A 16,365-nucleotide genomic window follows, 5' to 3' on the forward strand; every position below is an offset into this window, starting at 1 on the left:
AACTCTTTAGATATTCAAGGATATGAGCACAAAAGAATGTACCAATTCATACTGAGCAAAGTAACATTTCATGGACCCTCTGATGTCTAAAATCTTAGGGGGTCATTTACAAACAGACACATGCCACAGTTGTATGGGTTTTGCTTTACGGCATTCCCCGTGTGGTAAAACTAACCTGTTAATCTTAGGCCCCTTTCACACGGGCGAGAATTCCACCTCACGCATTGCACCCGCACCGAATCCGGACCAATTCACTTCAATGGGGCTGTGCAGATGAGCGGTGATTTTCACGCATCACTTGTGCATTGCGTGAAAAATTGCAGCATGTTCTATATTCTGTATTTTTCACGCAACGCAGGCCCCATAGAAATGAATGGGGCTGTGTGAAAATCGCAAGCATCCGCAAGCAAGTGTGGATGCGGTGCGGTTTTCACGCATGGTTGCTAGGAGATGATAGGGATGAGCAACCCCGGAAGAACCCATTAAAGTCTATTCACTGTATTATTTTCCATTATAACATGGTTATAAGGGAAAATAATAGTATTCTTAATACAGAATGCTTAGTAAAATGTTGCTTGAGGGGTTAAAAAAAATAAAAATAATTAACTCACCTTAATCCACTTGATCGCGCAGCCGGCATTGTCTTCTTTCTTCTTCTTTCAGGACCTTTCATGACGTAATCGCGCTCACCACGTGGTGAGCGTGGCGACGTCAGCACAGGTCCTGCTGAATGAAGATAGAAGGACCTTTTATCTTCATTCAGCAGGACCTGCCCTGATGTCGCCACGTTCACCACATGGTGAGCGTGATGACGTCAGCGAAGGTCCTTTTGCAGGCCCTTTAAGAAGAACAAAGAAGAGGATCCCGGCTGCGTGATCAAGTGGATGAGGGGAGTAATGTTTTTATTATTTTTTAATCCTCAATTGACATTATACTTAGCATTCTGTATTAAAGAATGCTATTATTTTCCATTATAACCATGTTATAATGGAAAATAATATAATTAATGGGGTCCCGGGTCATACATAACCATGCGTGAAAACCGCACCGCATCCGTACTTGCTTGCGGATGCAATGCGGTTTTCACGCAGCCCCATTCATTTCTATGGGGCCTACGTTGCGTGAAAAAAGCAGAATATAGAACATACTGCGATGTTCACGCAACACACAAGTGATGCGTGAAAAACATCGCTCATGTACACAGACTCATTGAAATGAATGGGTCAGCATTCAGTGCGGGTGCAATGCGTTCACCTCACGCATTGCACCCGCGCGGAAATCTCACCCGTGTGAAAGGAGCCTTAAGGGTACGTTCAAATCTCCAGCAGCGGATCCGGTAGGCTGTTCCGTCAGAGAGCTGCCTGCCTACTTTCACACTAGCGTTTTTAATTCCGTTTTGGATGAAACTGAACGAAACGGAATGCACCAGAATGTATTCCGTTGCGTTTGGTTGCGTCCCCATCGCGGACAGAAAACCGCTGCAAGCGGTGCGGAGCAACACGGACATGCCACACAATATAAGTCAATGGGGACGGATCCGTTTTCTCTGACAATAGAAAGCGGTTCCGTCCCCCATTGACTTTAACTGGTGTTCATGACGGATCCGTCATGGTTATAGAAGACATAATACAACTGGATCCGTTCATGACGGATGCATGCGGTTGTATTATTGTAACGGAAGCGTGTTTGTAGATCCATGACAGATCCACAAAAAACGCTAGCTACAGGGCTCCAGGTGGCGACCAAAATGGTCTTTGTGGTCTTGTCGCCATTTGCGCCTAGACCCTCCGCTGCTCTGCCGCTTTAAGAAGAAAGGTCTTGCATCCAGCAGACACACAGCAATCCAATAACAGAGCTCCGTACAGTGCAGAGCTGTTATTAGTGAGGAGGCTGCTGATTGGTCAGTATCAGCGTGCTGCCGTACCATTGGATGCTCCTCTCACACCCCCCATTCTCCCGCGCTGAACACAGCAGCTTGCTTTTCAGTTATGAAAACGGGGAGTGCGCTCACTGCCGACTGCTCCATAGACAAGGGGCAGCTAAAGTAGACGAGTTTTTCAGTCATATGACGCACGAAGGTGAGCGTTCTGCGTACACTGCGCCATGTAATGAGGGTGCCCTGTGCCCCCCATGTAAGGGGTAAGTGGTGGAGAAGAGAGGGCAATGATGATGGACAGCTGCAGTGCGCCAGTAACGCTGGGCTTTATGTCTCCTCGCACTAGCAGATGAAACGGATTCCATAGCTGGTTTACGCAGTTCTGTCCCAGGGCCTGGTGCACTTTATGTCTGTGTGCTAAATAAAAAGAAAGGAATGCACTGTTGCCAGCACGACCAATCATCGTAATGTAGTGCAGGGTTTCAAATCGTGACAGTTAATGGGGTCGCATTGCAACCCGACAGTTGTGAGAATTATTGGGGCTGTCATGACAATGTGCAGGTCCCAAAATGACCCCTCTCACTAGTGGCAATGCTGCATTGCTACACTGCGATCTCTGGCCATGTGATGTTTGTCACAGCCAAAGGCCCCTTGCAGACGAGCGTTCCTCCCGCAGCGAGTCCGCAACGCAGCTCCCGGCCTGACCTCCCAGCGCTGCCGGGGGTCACATAGCATTATAATGATTTATGATGCTATGTAACCCTTACAGTTCTGGAATGTATTGGATAACACTGACATAATGCTGCCACTGTTATCCAATACATTCCAGAACTGTAAGGGTTACATAGCATCATAAATCAATATAATGCTATGTGATTCCCGTCAGTGCTGGGAGGTCAGGCCGGGTGCTGTGTTGCGGACTCGCTGCGGCAGGAACGCTCGTCTGCAAGGGGCCAAAGTCACCATGTAGCCCCAGGCTTATCTAACCTGTGGTTACGTAATAAATGGCCATTTGGGACAACCACTTTTTTTTTGCCCTTCGTCCATCCTTTTTGTATGCACAGTACACGGCTGATGTGCAGGAGAGGTCCAACGGCGCTCCTCATTAAAATATGGCTGTTACCTGCCAGGCTTCAGGTGAGTCTGGACAGCACAGCAGGGTTAGGGCATGCAGCATCGCAGACATGGTGAACGGGAGAGGTTGCAATTAGGGAACTAATTTTTATGCAAATCGACTTTGGATGTTTCATCCGAAGTCGATTCGCTTATCCCTGGTCGCAATAACGACTGTACAAGCATCATGGACGCCTGTACAGACAGTTTTTCTCCCTAAAAAATGTCTGATGAGTATGTATACGCACGATAATTTAACTGCCATTCATGGAACAAGGGAGCACGCGCCACTGCCGACTGCTCATGAAGTGCCAGGGACCGCATGGCGGGAACGGAGCCTCTGCTGAGTAAAGACCATGTGCCCAGGTGATGTCACACCAGAAGTGCCAGCGTGCCCTGCAGGCTTCTATCTGCTGCTGGGAGCTCAATGTGGAGGTTTATGAATGGAAAAACTAATAGCCAAGAGGCTAAAGAAAACCCTGTTTCTGACACTTATGTTACAACAAAAATTTGGCGACTAAAAAATGTAATTTGGCTCCTAAATTTTTCAGATTAGGAGCCATTGGCTCCTTGATTTTTTTATTTTTTTGTCTGGAGCACTGTAGCTAGCCTTATTGTCAGGGTCAGCAGAAACCCAGTGACTACCCAGCACATCTAGTGCATTTGCAAGCAGGCTCCATCTTTAAAGACCCTGAATGGAGTTAAAGGGGTTATCCAATTTCTCAACCCCCCCCCTACACACACACACACACACATATGCCAGGCCCCTCACCTGTAATACACTTACCCCGCTCCCCGCCGCTGCTGCTTCTCCCTGCACACAGATAAAAACAACTGATGTCAGGGGGAGGGGGGGGGGGGCGAGCCTCCCTAGGGTCACCAGCGATGCTAAGGACGCTCGTCCCCGTCCGCAATTGGCTTCTCCCCCCGACACTGGATGTTTTCATCCGTGTGCAGGGAGAAGCAGCAGCGGCGGTGCGGGTACCAGGAGCCAAGCAGGGAGTGGGGTAAGTATATTACCAGTGAGGGGCCGGCACATGTGGGGGGGTTTTCAGAACTTGGATAACCCCTTTAAAGGCTATGTACACCTTTGGGGGCATTTTTTTTGTTATTGTATTGTACTCCTTTTGAGCTAAAAATATATTTTTTCAATTATTGAGCTAAAAATATGTCCCTTTTTTCTGTACAAAGCTGCCATGCCCTAGTAGCACCCTTTGGGCTGTCTTTTCCATCAGACCAGGAGCTGATGGCCCCTCATCTCTGCTCTCTGACCTTATAATCACTCATTATAGCTCAGTTCTTATCTTACTGATAAGAATGTGGCTTAAATAAGTGTTTGTGACCTCTCAGTAGTTTAGAGAGAAGGGTTATTAGAGGACCGGCACAAAGTGAAAGTACCAGTCACACAGTTAGAAAATAGTTAACACTTTGTGACAGAAAAGGCTCAATATTTTTTAATAAAGGCCAATTGAAAAAATAATTTTTAGCCCAAAATGAGCAACATGCTATCATAAAAAAAAATTGCCTCTGAAGGTGTACATAGCCTTTAACAGTACCCTTTTACACACAGTCCTTGTAGGGGTTCTCTGGGAATCATTTAAAATGAACACCAGCAAACTCTCCTAGAATCAGAACTGGACTGGTTTCCCCCACTTGCAGAGCTGCCTGGCGGGGGGGGGGGGGGGGGAGGGGGTTGCGTGATCTCACTACACACTACTTTCTGGTACTTGGATATACTACATATTTTTGAGTGCTCCTGTTAGCGTTCTTTCACACTTACGGCAGAGGAATCTGGCAGGCAGTTCCGTCGCCGGAACTGCCTGCCGGATCCGTCAATCTGTATGCAAACTGATGGCATTTGTAAGACTGATCAGGATCCTGATCAGTCTTACAAATGCATTGAAATGCCGGATCCGTCTTTCCGGTGACATCCGGAAAACGGATCCGGCATTTATTTTTTTCACATTTTTTTCGGTCTGCGCATGGGATCCGGCATTGCGGTATTTTGAATGCCGGATCTGGCACTAATACATTCCTATGGAAAAAAATGCGAGTGTTCCGGATTTTTTGCCGGAGATAAAACCGTAGCATGCTGCTGTATTATCTCCGTCCTGAACAGTCAAAAAGACTGAACTGAAGACATCCTAATGCCTCCTGAACGGATTACTCTCCATTCAGAATGCATTAGGATAAAACTGATCAGTTCTTTTCCGGTATAGAGCCCCTAGGACGGAACTCAGTGCTGGAAAAGAAAAACACTAGTGTGAAAGTACCCTTAGGCCCCTTTCACATGGGCGTTGACACTAAAACAAGTCATTTTTCACTGCGATTGCATTCCATGTTTGCGTTTTTTCCATGCAGGTGCAAAACATTGTAATGCGTTTTGCACGCGCGGGAGAAAATCGGCATGTTTGGTACCCAGACCCGAACCCGGACTTCTTCACAGAAGTTCGGATTTGGGTTAGGTGTTGTGTAGATTGTATTATTTTCCCTTATAACATGGTTATAAGTGAAAATAGCATTCTGAATACAGAATGCATAGTACAATAGGGCTGGAGGGGTTAAAATTATTTTTTTTAAAATAATATAACTCACCTTAATCCACTTATTCGCACAGCCCGGCTTCTCTTCTGTCTTCTTCTTTGAGGAATAGGACCTTTGATGACGTCACTGCGCTCATCGCATGGTCCATCACATGATCTTTTACCATGGTGATGGATCAGGTGACAGACCATGTGATGAGCGCAGTGACGTCATCAAAGGTCCTTTTCCTGTGCACAGCAAAGATGAAGACAGAAGAGAAGCCAGACTGCGCGATCAAGTGGATTAAGGAGAGTTATATTATTTTTTAACCCCTCCAGCCCTATTGTACTATGCATTCTGTATTAAGAATGCTATTACTTTCCCTTATAACCATGTTATAAGTGAAAATAATAATGATCGGGTCTCCATCCCGAACGTCTCCTAGCAACCGTGCGTGAAAATCGCACCGCATCCGCACTTGCTTGCGGATGCTTGCGATTTTCACGCAGCCCCATTCACTTCCATGGGGCCTGCGTTGCGTGAAAAACGCAGAAATATAGAACATGCTGCGATTTTCACGCAACGCACAAGTGATGCGTGAAAATCACCGCTCGTGTGCACAGCCCTATAGAAATAAATGGGTCCGGATTCAGTGCGGGTGCAATGCGTTCACGTCCTACGCATTGCACCGCAAAACTAGCTCGTGTGAAAGGGGCCTTAGGCTGCCCAGTCATGATGGCATAAAGTAGGCAGGGTCGCAACATTACCATCTATTGTAGAGCAGTGCAGTGTGTAGTGAGGCCCCGACTACTCCTTCCCCCCCAGGTGGATCTGCAAGTAGAAACAGCCCGTCCTGCTCATATTCTAGGTGGCCATTTTAATTCATTCCCGGAGATCCCTTTTAATTTCAGGACACCACTCTTGAGCCCTCTTTGGTCTCTCCTACAGCGATGCAGTGTCACTCAGCCCACACATAGCCGTCTCAGGAACCAGTCTGTGTACGCAGCCTACACTCAACCGAGGAATTCTACTCCCTTAGGCACTCCAATCAAATACCTGGCGATAACCATGTCAGTCACGCAGTCAGGGGTGCAGCTAAAAATTCCTCTCACTTGCTGAATCGTTCTGCCCTCAGTCTGCCCTTAAAGAGGACCTTTCACCAGAATAAAACCTCTAAACTGACTATACAGACATGTAGAGCGGCGCCCAGGGATCCCGCTGCACTTACTGTTATCCCCGGGCGCCGCTCCGTTCTCCGGTTATAGCCTCCGGTATGTTCATAGTTAGGCTCCACCTAGGGGAACCTAACGGAGTCTCTTTCTCCTGTGCTGTAGTGCTGGCCAATCACAGCGCTCAGCTCATAGCCAGGCTATAACAGTAAGTGCAGGGGGATCCCTGGGCGCCGCTTTACACGTCTGTATAGTCAGTTTAGATACTTTATTCTGGTGAAAGGTCCTCTTTAAGGACCTCCCAAATTCAATAGGAAATGACATAATCAAAGGTCTTTCTCCACTCAGTATGTAAAAGTGAATTCATAGTTTTGCCCTCTCCGGAATTCACATAGAAATGAATGGAGCAGCCGCACGCATGCCTGACCGACCACTCCGTTCATTTCAGGGGGGCTGCAAGGGGGACGGGGCCCTCATTCTTGTGATCAATAGCGGTCCTTGCAGATAGGGGATAACTTAATGTGACCAGAATAACCCTTTAAAGGGGTTTTGCCATCACATACAATGGGGGCATATTGTCCGATAGGATTTTTACGGTAGTATTGTTAGACTGTCTATAAAACTGCAAACTATAATTGATGTTCTCCTCCTAGGGCAGGGTTTGGCAACCTCCAGCACTTCGGCTGCTGTGAAACTACAACTCTCAGTCTGCTCCATTTACTTTACTTTCGAAAACGGTTGTGCAAGTGTCAATACAGCCAGAGGCTGCCATTTTATCCTTTGTACTTGTGTTTTAATTAAGTCAACAGAAGATGGCAATGGTAATGTCGCATCTATTAACCCTGGATTCATATAAAACTCTAATGTCGCCATGGAGGCCATGTCTGGAAATTAATTATTCATGCAGATATAGTACAGTATATGTGGAGCTGTATGTACAGGGCAGTACAGGTAGTGCTGCCCTCTAACATTTACCTCTCTGGGTGATGATAAGAGCACTGACTACTATGTGGAGAATTTCCCTGCAAGGTGGTGCCATTATGTGTGTGCCCCGTATACGTGGCCTGCAGCGTATATGTCGTGTTCCTGAACTAAGACGTATCCTGCATCACCTCAAACTACTTACGACCTTTCTAAGCCTCATCAGGCTGATCCCCTTCTCTGAGTCACGCAAACACTTCTCCCAGTCTCCGTCCTCACCCCTCCCACCCTGCTGTGCACTACGGAGGCCTCGCTGCTCCCAAACTTTCCCAAAAATCAATCCTGCTTCATGTAATGAAGGAGAAGGACAGGAGGGGGCAGCACTTCTATAACATGTCGAGCAGGCGATGAGCGGCACTTATTTCTGAAGACTTCTTCTAGAATTCTGCAGCCTCTTCTCTTATAAGGCCCCCTGCACACAACCGTTTTTTTTCCCCCCGTTTACTGTCCGTTTTTTGTGTTCCGTATACGTAACCATTAATTTCAATGGTTCCGCAAAAAAACGGAATGTACTCCGTATGCATTCCGTTTCCGTATTTCCGTTCCAAGATAGAACATGTCTTATTATTGCCCGCAAATCACGTTCCGTGGCTCCATTCAAGTCAATGGGTCCGCAAAAAAACGGAACACATGCGGAAATGCATCCGTATGTCTTCCGATTCATTTTTTGCAGACCCATCTATTGAAAATGTTATGCCCAGCCCAATTTTATCTATGTAATTACTGTATACTGTATATGCCATACGGAAAAACGGAACAGAAACGGAAACAAAAAACGGAACAACGGATCCGTGAAAACCGGACCGCAAAACACTGAAAAAGCCATACGGTCGTGTGCAGGAGGCTTAACACTGTGCTGTTCCATTCCTCTGTTATTCCTATAACAAATTTATTAATAAACTGCCAACTTGGTGTTACTCACGTGGTCCAATCAGTGCTGCAAGTGTCAGGGTAAAACCACAGGCTCAGGCTTCCTGATGCAGTTTTGGAAGCCAAAACCTCAAAAAATTTAGAAATTGTTTTTGTCCTTTATATTTTCTCTCCTTTTAGGCTACTTTCACACTGGCGTTTCTGGGTCCGCTTGTGAGATCCATTTCAGGTCTCTCACAAGTGGCCCAAAACGGATCAGTTTAGCCCCAATGCATTTTGAAAGGATAAGGATCCGCTCAGAATGCATCAGTTTGCCTCCGTTCAGCCTCCATTCCGCTCTGCTTGCAGCGTTTTGATGTCCGCCTGACGATGCGGAGCCAAACGGATCCGTCCTGACTTACAATGTAAGTCAATGGGGACGGATCCGTTTTCACTGACACAATATGGTGCAATTGAAAACGGATCCGCCTCCCATTGACTTTCACTGTAAGTAAAAACGGATCCGTTTGCATTATCCGTTTGTTCGTGGTAATGGAAACGGATCCGTTCTGAACGGATACAAGCGTTTGCATTATCGGTGCGGATCCGTCTTTGCAGATACAAGACGGATCCGCACCTGACGCAGGTGTGAAAGTAGCCTTAGGACTTACTCCTGATTTTGGTTTCCAAACCTCCACACCGAAACCTGACCGTGTGGTCGTATCCTTAGACTCCCACCATTTTGGCAAGGGAAATGGTTACACCCAGCTGGCAATTTACGTTTCTAGGAGGAATAACAAAGAGTTATAAGAAAAGAGATTCCCCAGAATCTTTATTTTATGGAAGAGTTGAGTATTTACTAAAACAGGCATGTCAGGAGAGGCAACAGGTCTTCTTTGAAAGGTTTTTTTTGGGGGGGAGAGACTTGGCACTTACATATGGCACTTACTAATATAGCCTTTGATGCTATTTTGCACCATCTTGTATATTTCATAAGATATGCCCACTTGTTGTCCAGGTCTTTTGTGCTGTCCACAAAATGGCCAATGATGGAGGGTCATGTGACCATCCTCAGCCTCCTCCATTCAAATACACTGCCCCGCTCTCTGCACCTGCACTGTTGGGAGTAGTGCATTTAAAGGGAGGAGGCTGAGGATGTGTCTGGTCACATGACCCTCCATCAGCTGCCATCTTATGGCTTATGAAATATAGCAAATGGCACACATTATTAACAAAGGCTATATTAGTAAGTGCCATATAGCATTGCTGTCAACTGTGCCGAATTTGCCGGGACTGTCCCTGATTTTCAGAGAAAGACAGTCCTGGCAAATTTGCACTGCCCCGGGCCAGAAATAGGAGAGGCTAACTAACCCCACAAGGGGGTGTTTCCGGGCAGAGTCTTATATGCCTAGATTTTACCAACTCAGATGTTGGGAAATAAGTATACATACCCCCCACCACCACCTCCCCCCAACTTTTTGGATGGTCAGAGAGGGAAACTTACAGTTTTGATAAATCTCCCCAATCAGTAGATAATTAGTCACATAAAAAACTGAATAATCTGTACTAAAAATTCCGCCTGGACTGGGAACTTAAAGAGACCCTGGAAAAAATCTATAAGTAGCTTGTGTTGTATGCAAGTCCAAATTGATGGAAGACGGGACAACAGAAGTAGGTGGGGCCAGAAAGACAGTAGTGCAGCACAATATACTGCCCCAGCAGATCCAAATACCACAGTGCAGCACAATATACTGTCCCAGCAGAACCAAATACCACAGTGCAGCACAATATACTGCCCCAGAAGAAACAAATACCACAGGTCAGGTGGTGCATAAGTGCCTAATGCTCCTAAATTAATGCCGAGAGATAAGATCTTTATGTACCTGTCCATGATGAGGTCTTGGGTGGCACCCTGGGTATCAGCCCACCGGGTAATTTCCCTGTTGGGTCTATGGCCAGTCTGCGCTGTGTGGCTGTACCCTTATGGAGAAGATTCTGGTTTGGCTTATATACTTCGTCATCTACCAAGGCCTTTCCAGGAGGACAGCTTCTTTAGGCCTCATGCACACGACAGTGAATAATGGCCGTGTGACGGCCGTCTAAGTAACGGCCGTCACACGGCCATTTTTAGCACTAATGAAAGGTTATGGGGCTATTCACATGGACATTCGTTTAACGGCCAGTGAATAGCGTCCGTTCAAAAATAAGACATGAAATCAATGGGACCATTTTTAACGGCCGATTGACAGGAGTGCACCCTTCTAACGGCCGTTAAAAACGGTTACACTTTACCCATGCAAATTAACCTGAGATGAGTCCTGTCCTTGACTCATCTCAGGTTAATTTGCATATGTATCAAATTGTTTTTTTTACACAATAAAAGCACACAGAGCTATGGGGACTGGGTATTGCAGATGTGCTAGCGGCGATGACAGGTTCCCTTTAACGGCTGTGCGAATTTTAATAAATATTCGGGGGGGGGGGGGGGACAAAAGACGAATGAAATACACCTGTCCTAAAAACCGGCGAGCTTAAAGAGGACCTTTCACGATTATTACACTATGAACTAACTATACAGATATGTAGAGCGGCGCCCGGGGATCTCACTGCACTTACTGTTATCCCCGGGCGCAGCTCCGTTCTCCCGTTATGCCCTCCGGTATCTCCGCTCACTAAGTTATAGTAGGCGGAGATTCCAGTCACTAAGTTATGGTAGGCGGAGATTCCAGTCACTAAGTTATGGTAGGCGGAGTCTGCCCTTGTTCTGCTCTAGCGCTGGCCAATCGCAGCGCAGAGCTCACAGCCTGGGAGGTTATTTTCTCCCAGGCTGTGAGCTCTGCAATGCGATTGGCCAGCGCTACAGAAGAACAAGGGCAGACTCCGCCTACCATAACTTAGTGACTGGAATCTCCGCCTACCATAACTTAGGGAACGGAGATACCGGAGGACATAGCAGGAGAACGGAGCGGCGCCCAGGGATAATAGTAAGTGCAGTGAGATCCCCGGGCGCCGCTCTACATGTCTGTATAGTTAGTTCATAGAGTAATAATCGGTGAAAGGTCCTCTTTAATAAATGTGCCCCACCATTTTATTCAAATAAATTACTGCTGACATACAAAAAGATTCGGCAACACATGGGTCTGATTTCAAAATGCTTTTGGTAAAATCAAACCACAAGATCTGAATGTTGCAGCACTGGATGGAAATCTGACAACATGCAGGGAAACCATTCATTGCTCAAAAATCAACCGGATAATTACAACGTTCGTATGAACACTCGTTAGTGATGATCTGGCAGTGTAATACTGCTGCTGATTGCCCGATGAACGAGCAAACGCTTGTTCATCGGGTAATCGGGATTAGTGTTGAGCAAACTTGAGTTTCAAGTTCGGCGTACAAAGTTCGGGTTCAGGTATCTAAGAATTCCGTTATGAATTCCGCTACCACGGACCATAACTTAACGGAATTTTTAGATAACTCGAACCTTCTATGCCGAACCAAGTTCGCTCATCCCTAATCAGGATCTTTTAAGATGCCGGCAGCAGATTGTGCTGTCTAATTACAATCCGATGCCGGCAAACCTCTATACAGCATGGGGACGAGCTATGACATAGCGATTGCTCCTCCCCATGCTATGGAGGAGATCGCTGCATGTAATAGCAGTGGTCTCCTCCGCTAGCGAGAAGGCAATTCCTGGGAAGGGAAGGAACGCTTCCCCCCCCCCCCCCCAACAATCGTCTGCCTGATTGGGGTGTCTAATACACCCTTAAGGATACGATCAAATCTCCGGCAGCGGATCCAGCAGGCTGTTCCGTCAGAGAGCTGCCTACTGAATTTCGCCAGCATTGCTGGATTCTACAGTTCACCACCGGACCCCAATTGACGATACTGGGGTCCAGGGGTGATCCAGCCACTTTCCGACATAAATGGTGGATTTCGGCCAAACAAAAACCATTGAATGCAACGGTTTCTGTCCGATGAACAGCCGGCATTTGTGCCGGATAAGATGTGAACGTACCATAAGGTTATGTTTAGGGATGAGCGAGTCGACTTCGGATAAAACATCCGAAGTCGATTCACATAAAACTTTGTTCTATTACTGTACGGAGCAGGAGCTCTGTACAGTATTAGAATGTATTGGCTCTGATGAGTAGAAGATATTGCTTCGCGAGACTTCGCACAATAACTTCATAAATTAATTTGAACTGTAAAAAAACATTTCCCGAACTCTGGTTCGGTTTTAAGTGGTGCCTTGGAACAGAAACAGAGTTCGGGAAATAGTTTTGGCTCATCGGAGCCAATACATTCTAATACTGTTCGGAGCTCCTGCTCTTCCGAAGTCGATTAGCTCATCCCTAGTTATGTTCACAAATCTGCGAAGTCTAAAAATCCAATGCCAATTTCTTAACCTAACCCCTAACTTGCCACAATGAAAGCGCTCATTGCCCTTGGCCCTTCCGCTGCCCCCCTCTTGCCCCGACCTGGTGCTGCCTGAGGCGATCGCCTCACCTAGCCTCATTGGTGGTGCACACCTGCTGCTGTGTCATGACATCGCGTCACTCACGTGGACAGCGAGGTGGGCTCTGTTTTTGCCAGTCAGGGATGTGTCAAGACAGCAGTGGTGACGATTAGGGATGAGCGAACTTGTGTTTTCAATTTCGGCGTACAAGGTTCGGGTTATCTAAGAATAACGTTATGGATTCTGCTACCACAGACCATAAGTTATCCCCTTCTTCCACAACTTTCATGCTCCGATGCTCTCCCTTGCCCTGCACTGAATCGGCAGGGCAAGGGAGAACATCGGAGCATAAAACGCTATGATGCTCATGTCAGAGGGGCTGAGTGGGGGAAGAAGGGGATGGCCGGGTTCACATAAAACAGAAAATAATGCACAACAGATGAAAACATTATATATGGACTAAGCCCTCACTTGGAAATGATAAAATCTGAGACTCTGAGCCAAGATATTTTGATCAAAACACATCTGTGCCCGCCTACCCACGCCAAGGTGGTCTCAGTCAGGCAGGTCCTACTCTAAACCTACCTATGCCATTGGGCATCTACATTCAGGAGAGCAGACCCTGCACATATAGTGTGCTGCTCCTAGTTACCTCTGTGTGCACCAAGCATACAATGAGAGGAGGAGCCTGCACAGCTATATGTACCACCTAATCATGGTCGCCTATTAGACACATGGGGCAAAAGTGCATATGAATGCTACTCCCGGGATAGAAGCGCATTCACACCTGAAGATGCCACTCCCTCAAGTGTATACTACAAACTAAACAAAAATCACAGAGAAAAGATAAACAAAGATAAAAACATCCTGCACGATATGATAAATACATTTACGGATGTTGCATATTTGTCATATCTTGCACAATGTTTTTATCTTTTGTTTTTTTATCTTTTCTCTGTGATTTTTGTTTAGTTTAAAGGGGTATGCCGGTTGTTTGAAGTTATCCCCTATCCACAGGATAGGGGATAACTATTAGATCAGTGGGGCTCTTACCACTTGGCACCACACCGATCACAAGAATGGGGGCCCCGTACCCCCTGCAGCGTTTGGGTATCTCCAGAATTCCAACAGAAATTAATGGGGCGGCTGCACACATACCCTTCCAAGCCGCTCTTTTTATTTCAAGGGGGACTGCAGGGGGTACGAGGCCCCTGTTCTCATGATCGGTGGGGGTCCCAACGATAGGACCCCCACTGATCTGATAGTTAGGCCTCTTTCACACGAACGTGTGGATCGCAACCCCATTCACTTGAATCGGTTCAGTGATCCCTCCGATCCGCAAAAAGATGGAACACGTTCTATCTTTTTGTGCAACAGAAGCATGGAACAGAACCCCGTTCCGCATCTCCGGATTTGCAGACCCATTCGAGTGAATGGGTCCGCATCCGTGATGCGGAATGCACACGGCCGGTGCCCTGTGTATTGCGGACCTCAATACAGCCACGGGGGACTGTGTGAACGAGGAATTATCCTTTATCCTGTGGATAAGGGAGAACTGTAAAAAACTGGAATACCCCTTTGGCAAAGACTGGTGTAAAAAGTTGCTCTATATACAGGGGCATAGTCAAAGGCTCATGGGCCCCGATGCAAGAGTTCAGCTTGGGCCCCCCTTCCCTCTGGGAAGCACATAGCCTTTGTGCTGCCTGAGGCAAAAATTTAAACCGCACTCCTCCCATGCCAAATTCTTGACCTAAACCCTCCACATCAGCCAGAGGTGTAACTTGACCAGCTTGCACTTTCTATAATACCGGTGTCTTCTTATGTGGCACAAGGGTCATTGGGCCCCCTCAGGCTCCTGGGCCCGGTAGCGACTGCTGCCTCTGCACCCCCTATAGCTACGCCCCGGTCTATATAGATGTCCCCCAATGTTTTCGCTATAATTGTAGATGCCCGTAGCTATAGTAAAAAACTGGCCAGACCCCTCACATAGGCATTAAGAGACCTGTCATTATAGACAACCATGAAAGACTTCGGGGGAGAATTATCAAACTGGTGTAAAGTAGAACTGGCTGAGTTGCCCATAGCAACCAATCAGATTCCACCTTCCATTTTTTACAGCTCCTTTGGAAAATGAAATGTGGAATCTGATTGGTTGCCATTGGCAACAGAGCCAGTTCTACTTTACACTAGTTTGATAAATCTCCCCTTCATCTCTTCACCTGTAACTCTTTGCACTCACACCCTCATTAGCACAGCGCCACCTAGTGGGTGAGCACACACCTTCAGGCAAGAGCAGTGACCAAGGTCCCTCAGCACAGCAGCAGGCCTGGTCTGCTTTCTGCAGAGTCACCGCTGCCTCCCCTCCCTCCATTGCATCACTTCCAATGCCGGCTGCACCCACGTGTACTGCAGACAGTGAATGGCTGGTCTGCCTGCAGCATGCAGAAGGCCCAGTTCTGCTGCCGGGCTCCACCTGACGCTTACCTGCAGATCTGGAGGGCTGAAGCTGCAGGGTCCTTGTGCTGAGACATTGTCCTTCTCTGCTGGTGGAGGGCTGCTTGCTGCTGCTGTAAGGGTCTGACTGTTCCTGGATGATGAGCCCAAGGGGAGGGAATGGAGGAGGAGAAGCCAGGATGACATTGGCTCAGTCCTCCCACCTGCATTCACATTACCCATCACTCTGCTGGGAGGGAAGGAAGTGCCATACCTCTGCTTGCTGCAGAGCCATACCTGTGGTGTAGTCATTCATAGCTTCCTTACCTTACAATTTGGACACATATTAGAAGAGCGCTGTCCTCTGGATCTGATGAGAAAGTATGGAAATAATAGTAAATATAATCTGTCCCTATCCGGGAAAGTTGGGTGACTGACAACCAGTTTAGCTAGATCTTAATGGGCATCTGTCGGCAGATTTGTACCTATGAAACTGGCTGACCTGTTACATTTGCACTTGGCATCTGTGTTGGTCCCATGTTCCTATGTGCCCGCAATGCTGATAAAAATTATGTTTTAACCCCTTAAGGACTCAGCCCTATTTCACCTTAAGGACTTGGCCATTTTTTGCAAATCTGACCAGTGTCACTTTAAGTGCTCATAACTTTAAAACGCTTTGACTTATCCAGGCCATTCTGAGATTGTTTTTTCGTCACATATTGTACTTCACGACACTGTTAAAATGAAGTAAAAAAAAATCTTTTTTATTTATAAAAAAATACAAAATTTACCAAAAATTTCTAAGAAATTGCACATTTCCAAGTTTCAATTTCTCTACTTTTATAATACATAGTAATACCTCCAAAAATAGTTATTACTTTACATTCCCCATATGTCTACCTAAAGTTAGGCCGGACAAGAAGCGCAGCAGTAAGGGGAGGCCACTCATGAAGAGGGTTTTG

General features: G+C 46.8%; 1 protein-coding gene across 3 annotated transcripts in view; it reads right to left on the minus strand.

Annotated features, from left to right (window-relative positions):
* The window catches only part of ACOT7 (acyl-CoA thioesterase 7), a 223,866-nt gene extending 208,296 nt beyond the window's left edge, over nt 1–15,570 (minus strand). Inside the window, exon 1 of one of the 3 annotated variants that reach the window (XM_040429650.1) lies at nt 15,455–15,570. Coding sequence is in view for 1 of the 3 variants with exons in the window: in XM_040429665.1 (XP_040285599.1) it covers nt 15,455–15,501 (47 nt within the window). In the remaining 2 variants the exon portion in view is untranslated. Of the gene's footprint in view, nt 1–7,807; nt 7,875–15,454 lie in introns of those variants that run through there. The other 2 variants (XM_040429665.1, XM_040429658.1) reach the window with 2 other exon arrangements.
* Between the last annotated feature and the right edge of the window lie 795 nt (nt 15,571–16,365).

This window comes from Bufo bufo, chromosome 1, assembly GCF_905171765.1.
Source record: "Bufo bufo chromosome 1, aBufBuf1.1, whole genome shotgun sequence".
Lineage (NCBI taxonomy): Eukaryota > Metazoa > Chordata > Amphibia > Anura > Bufonidae > Bufo > Bufo bufo.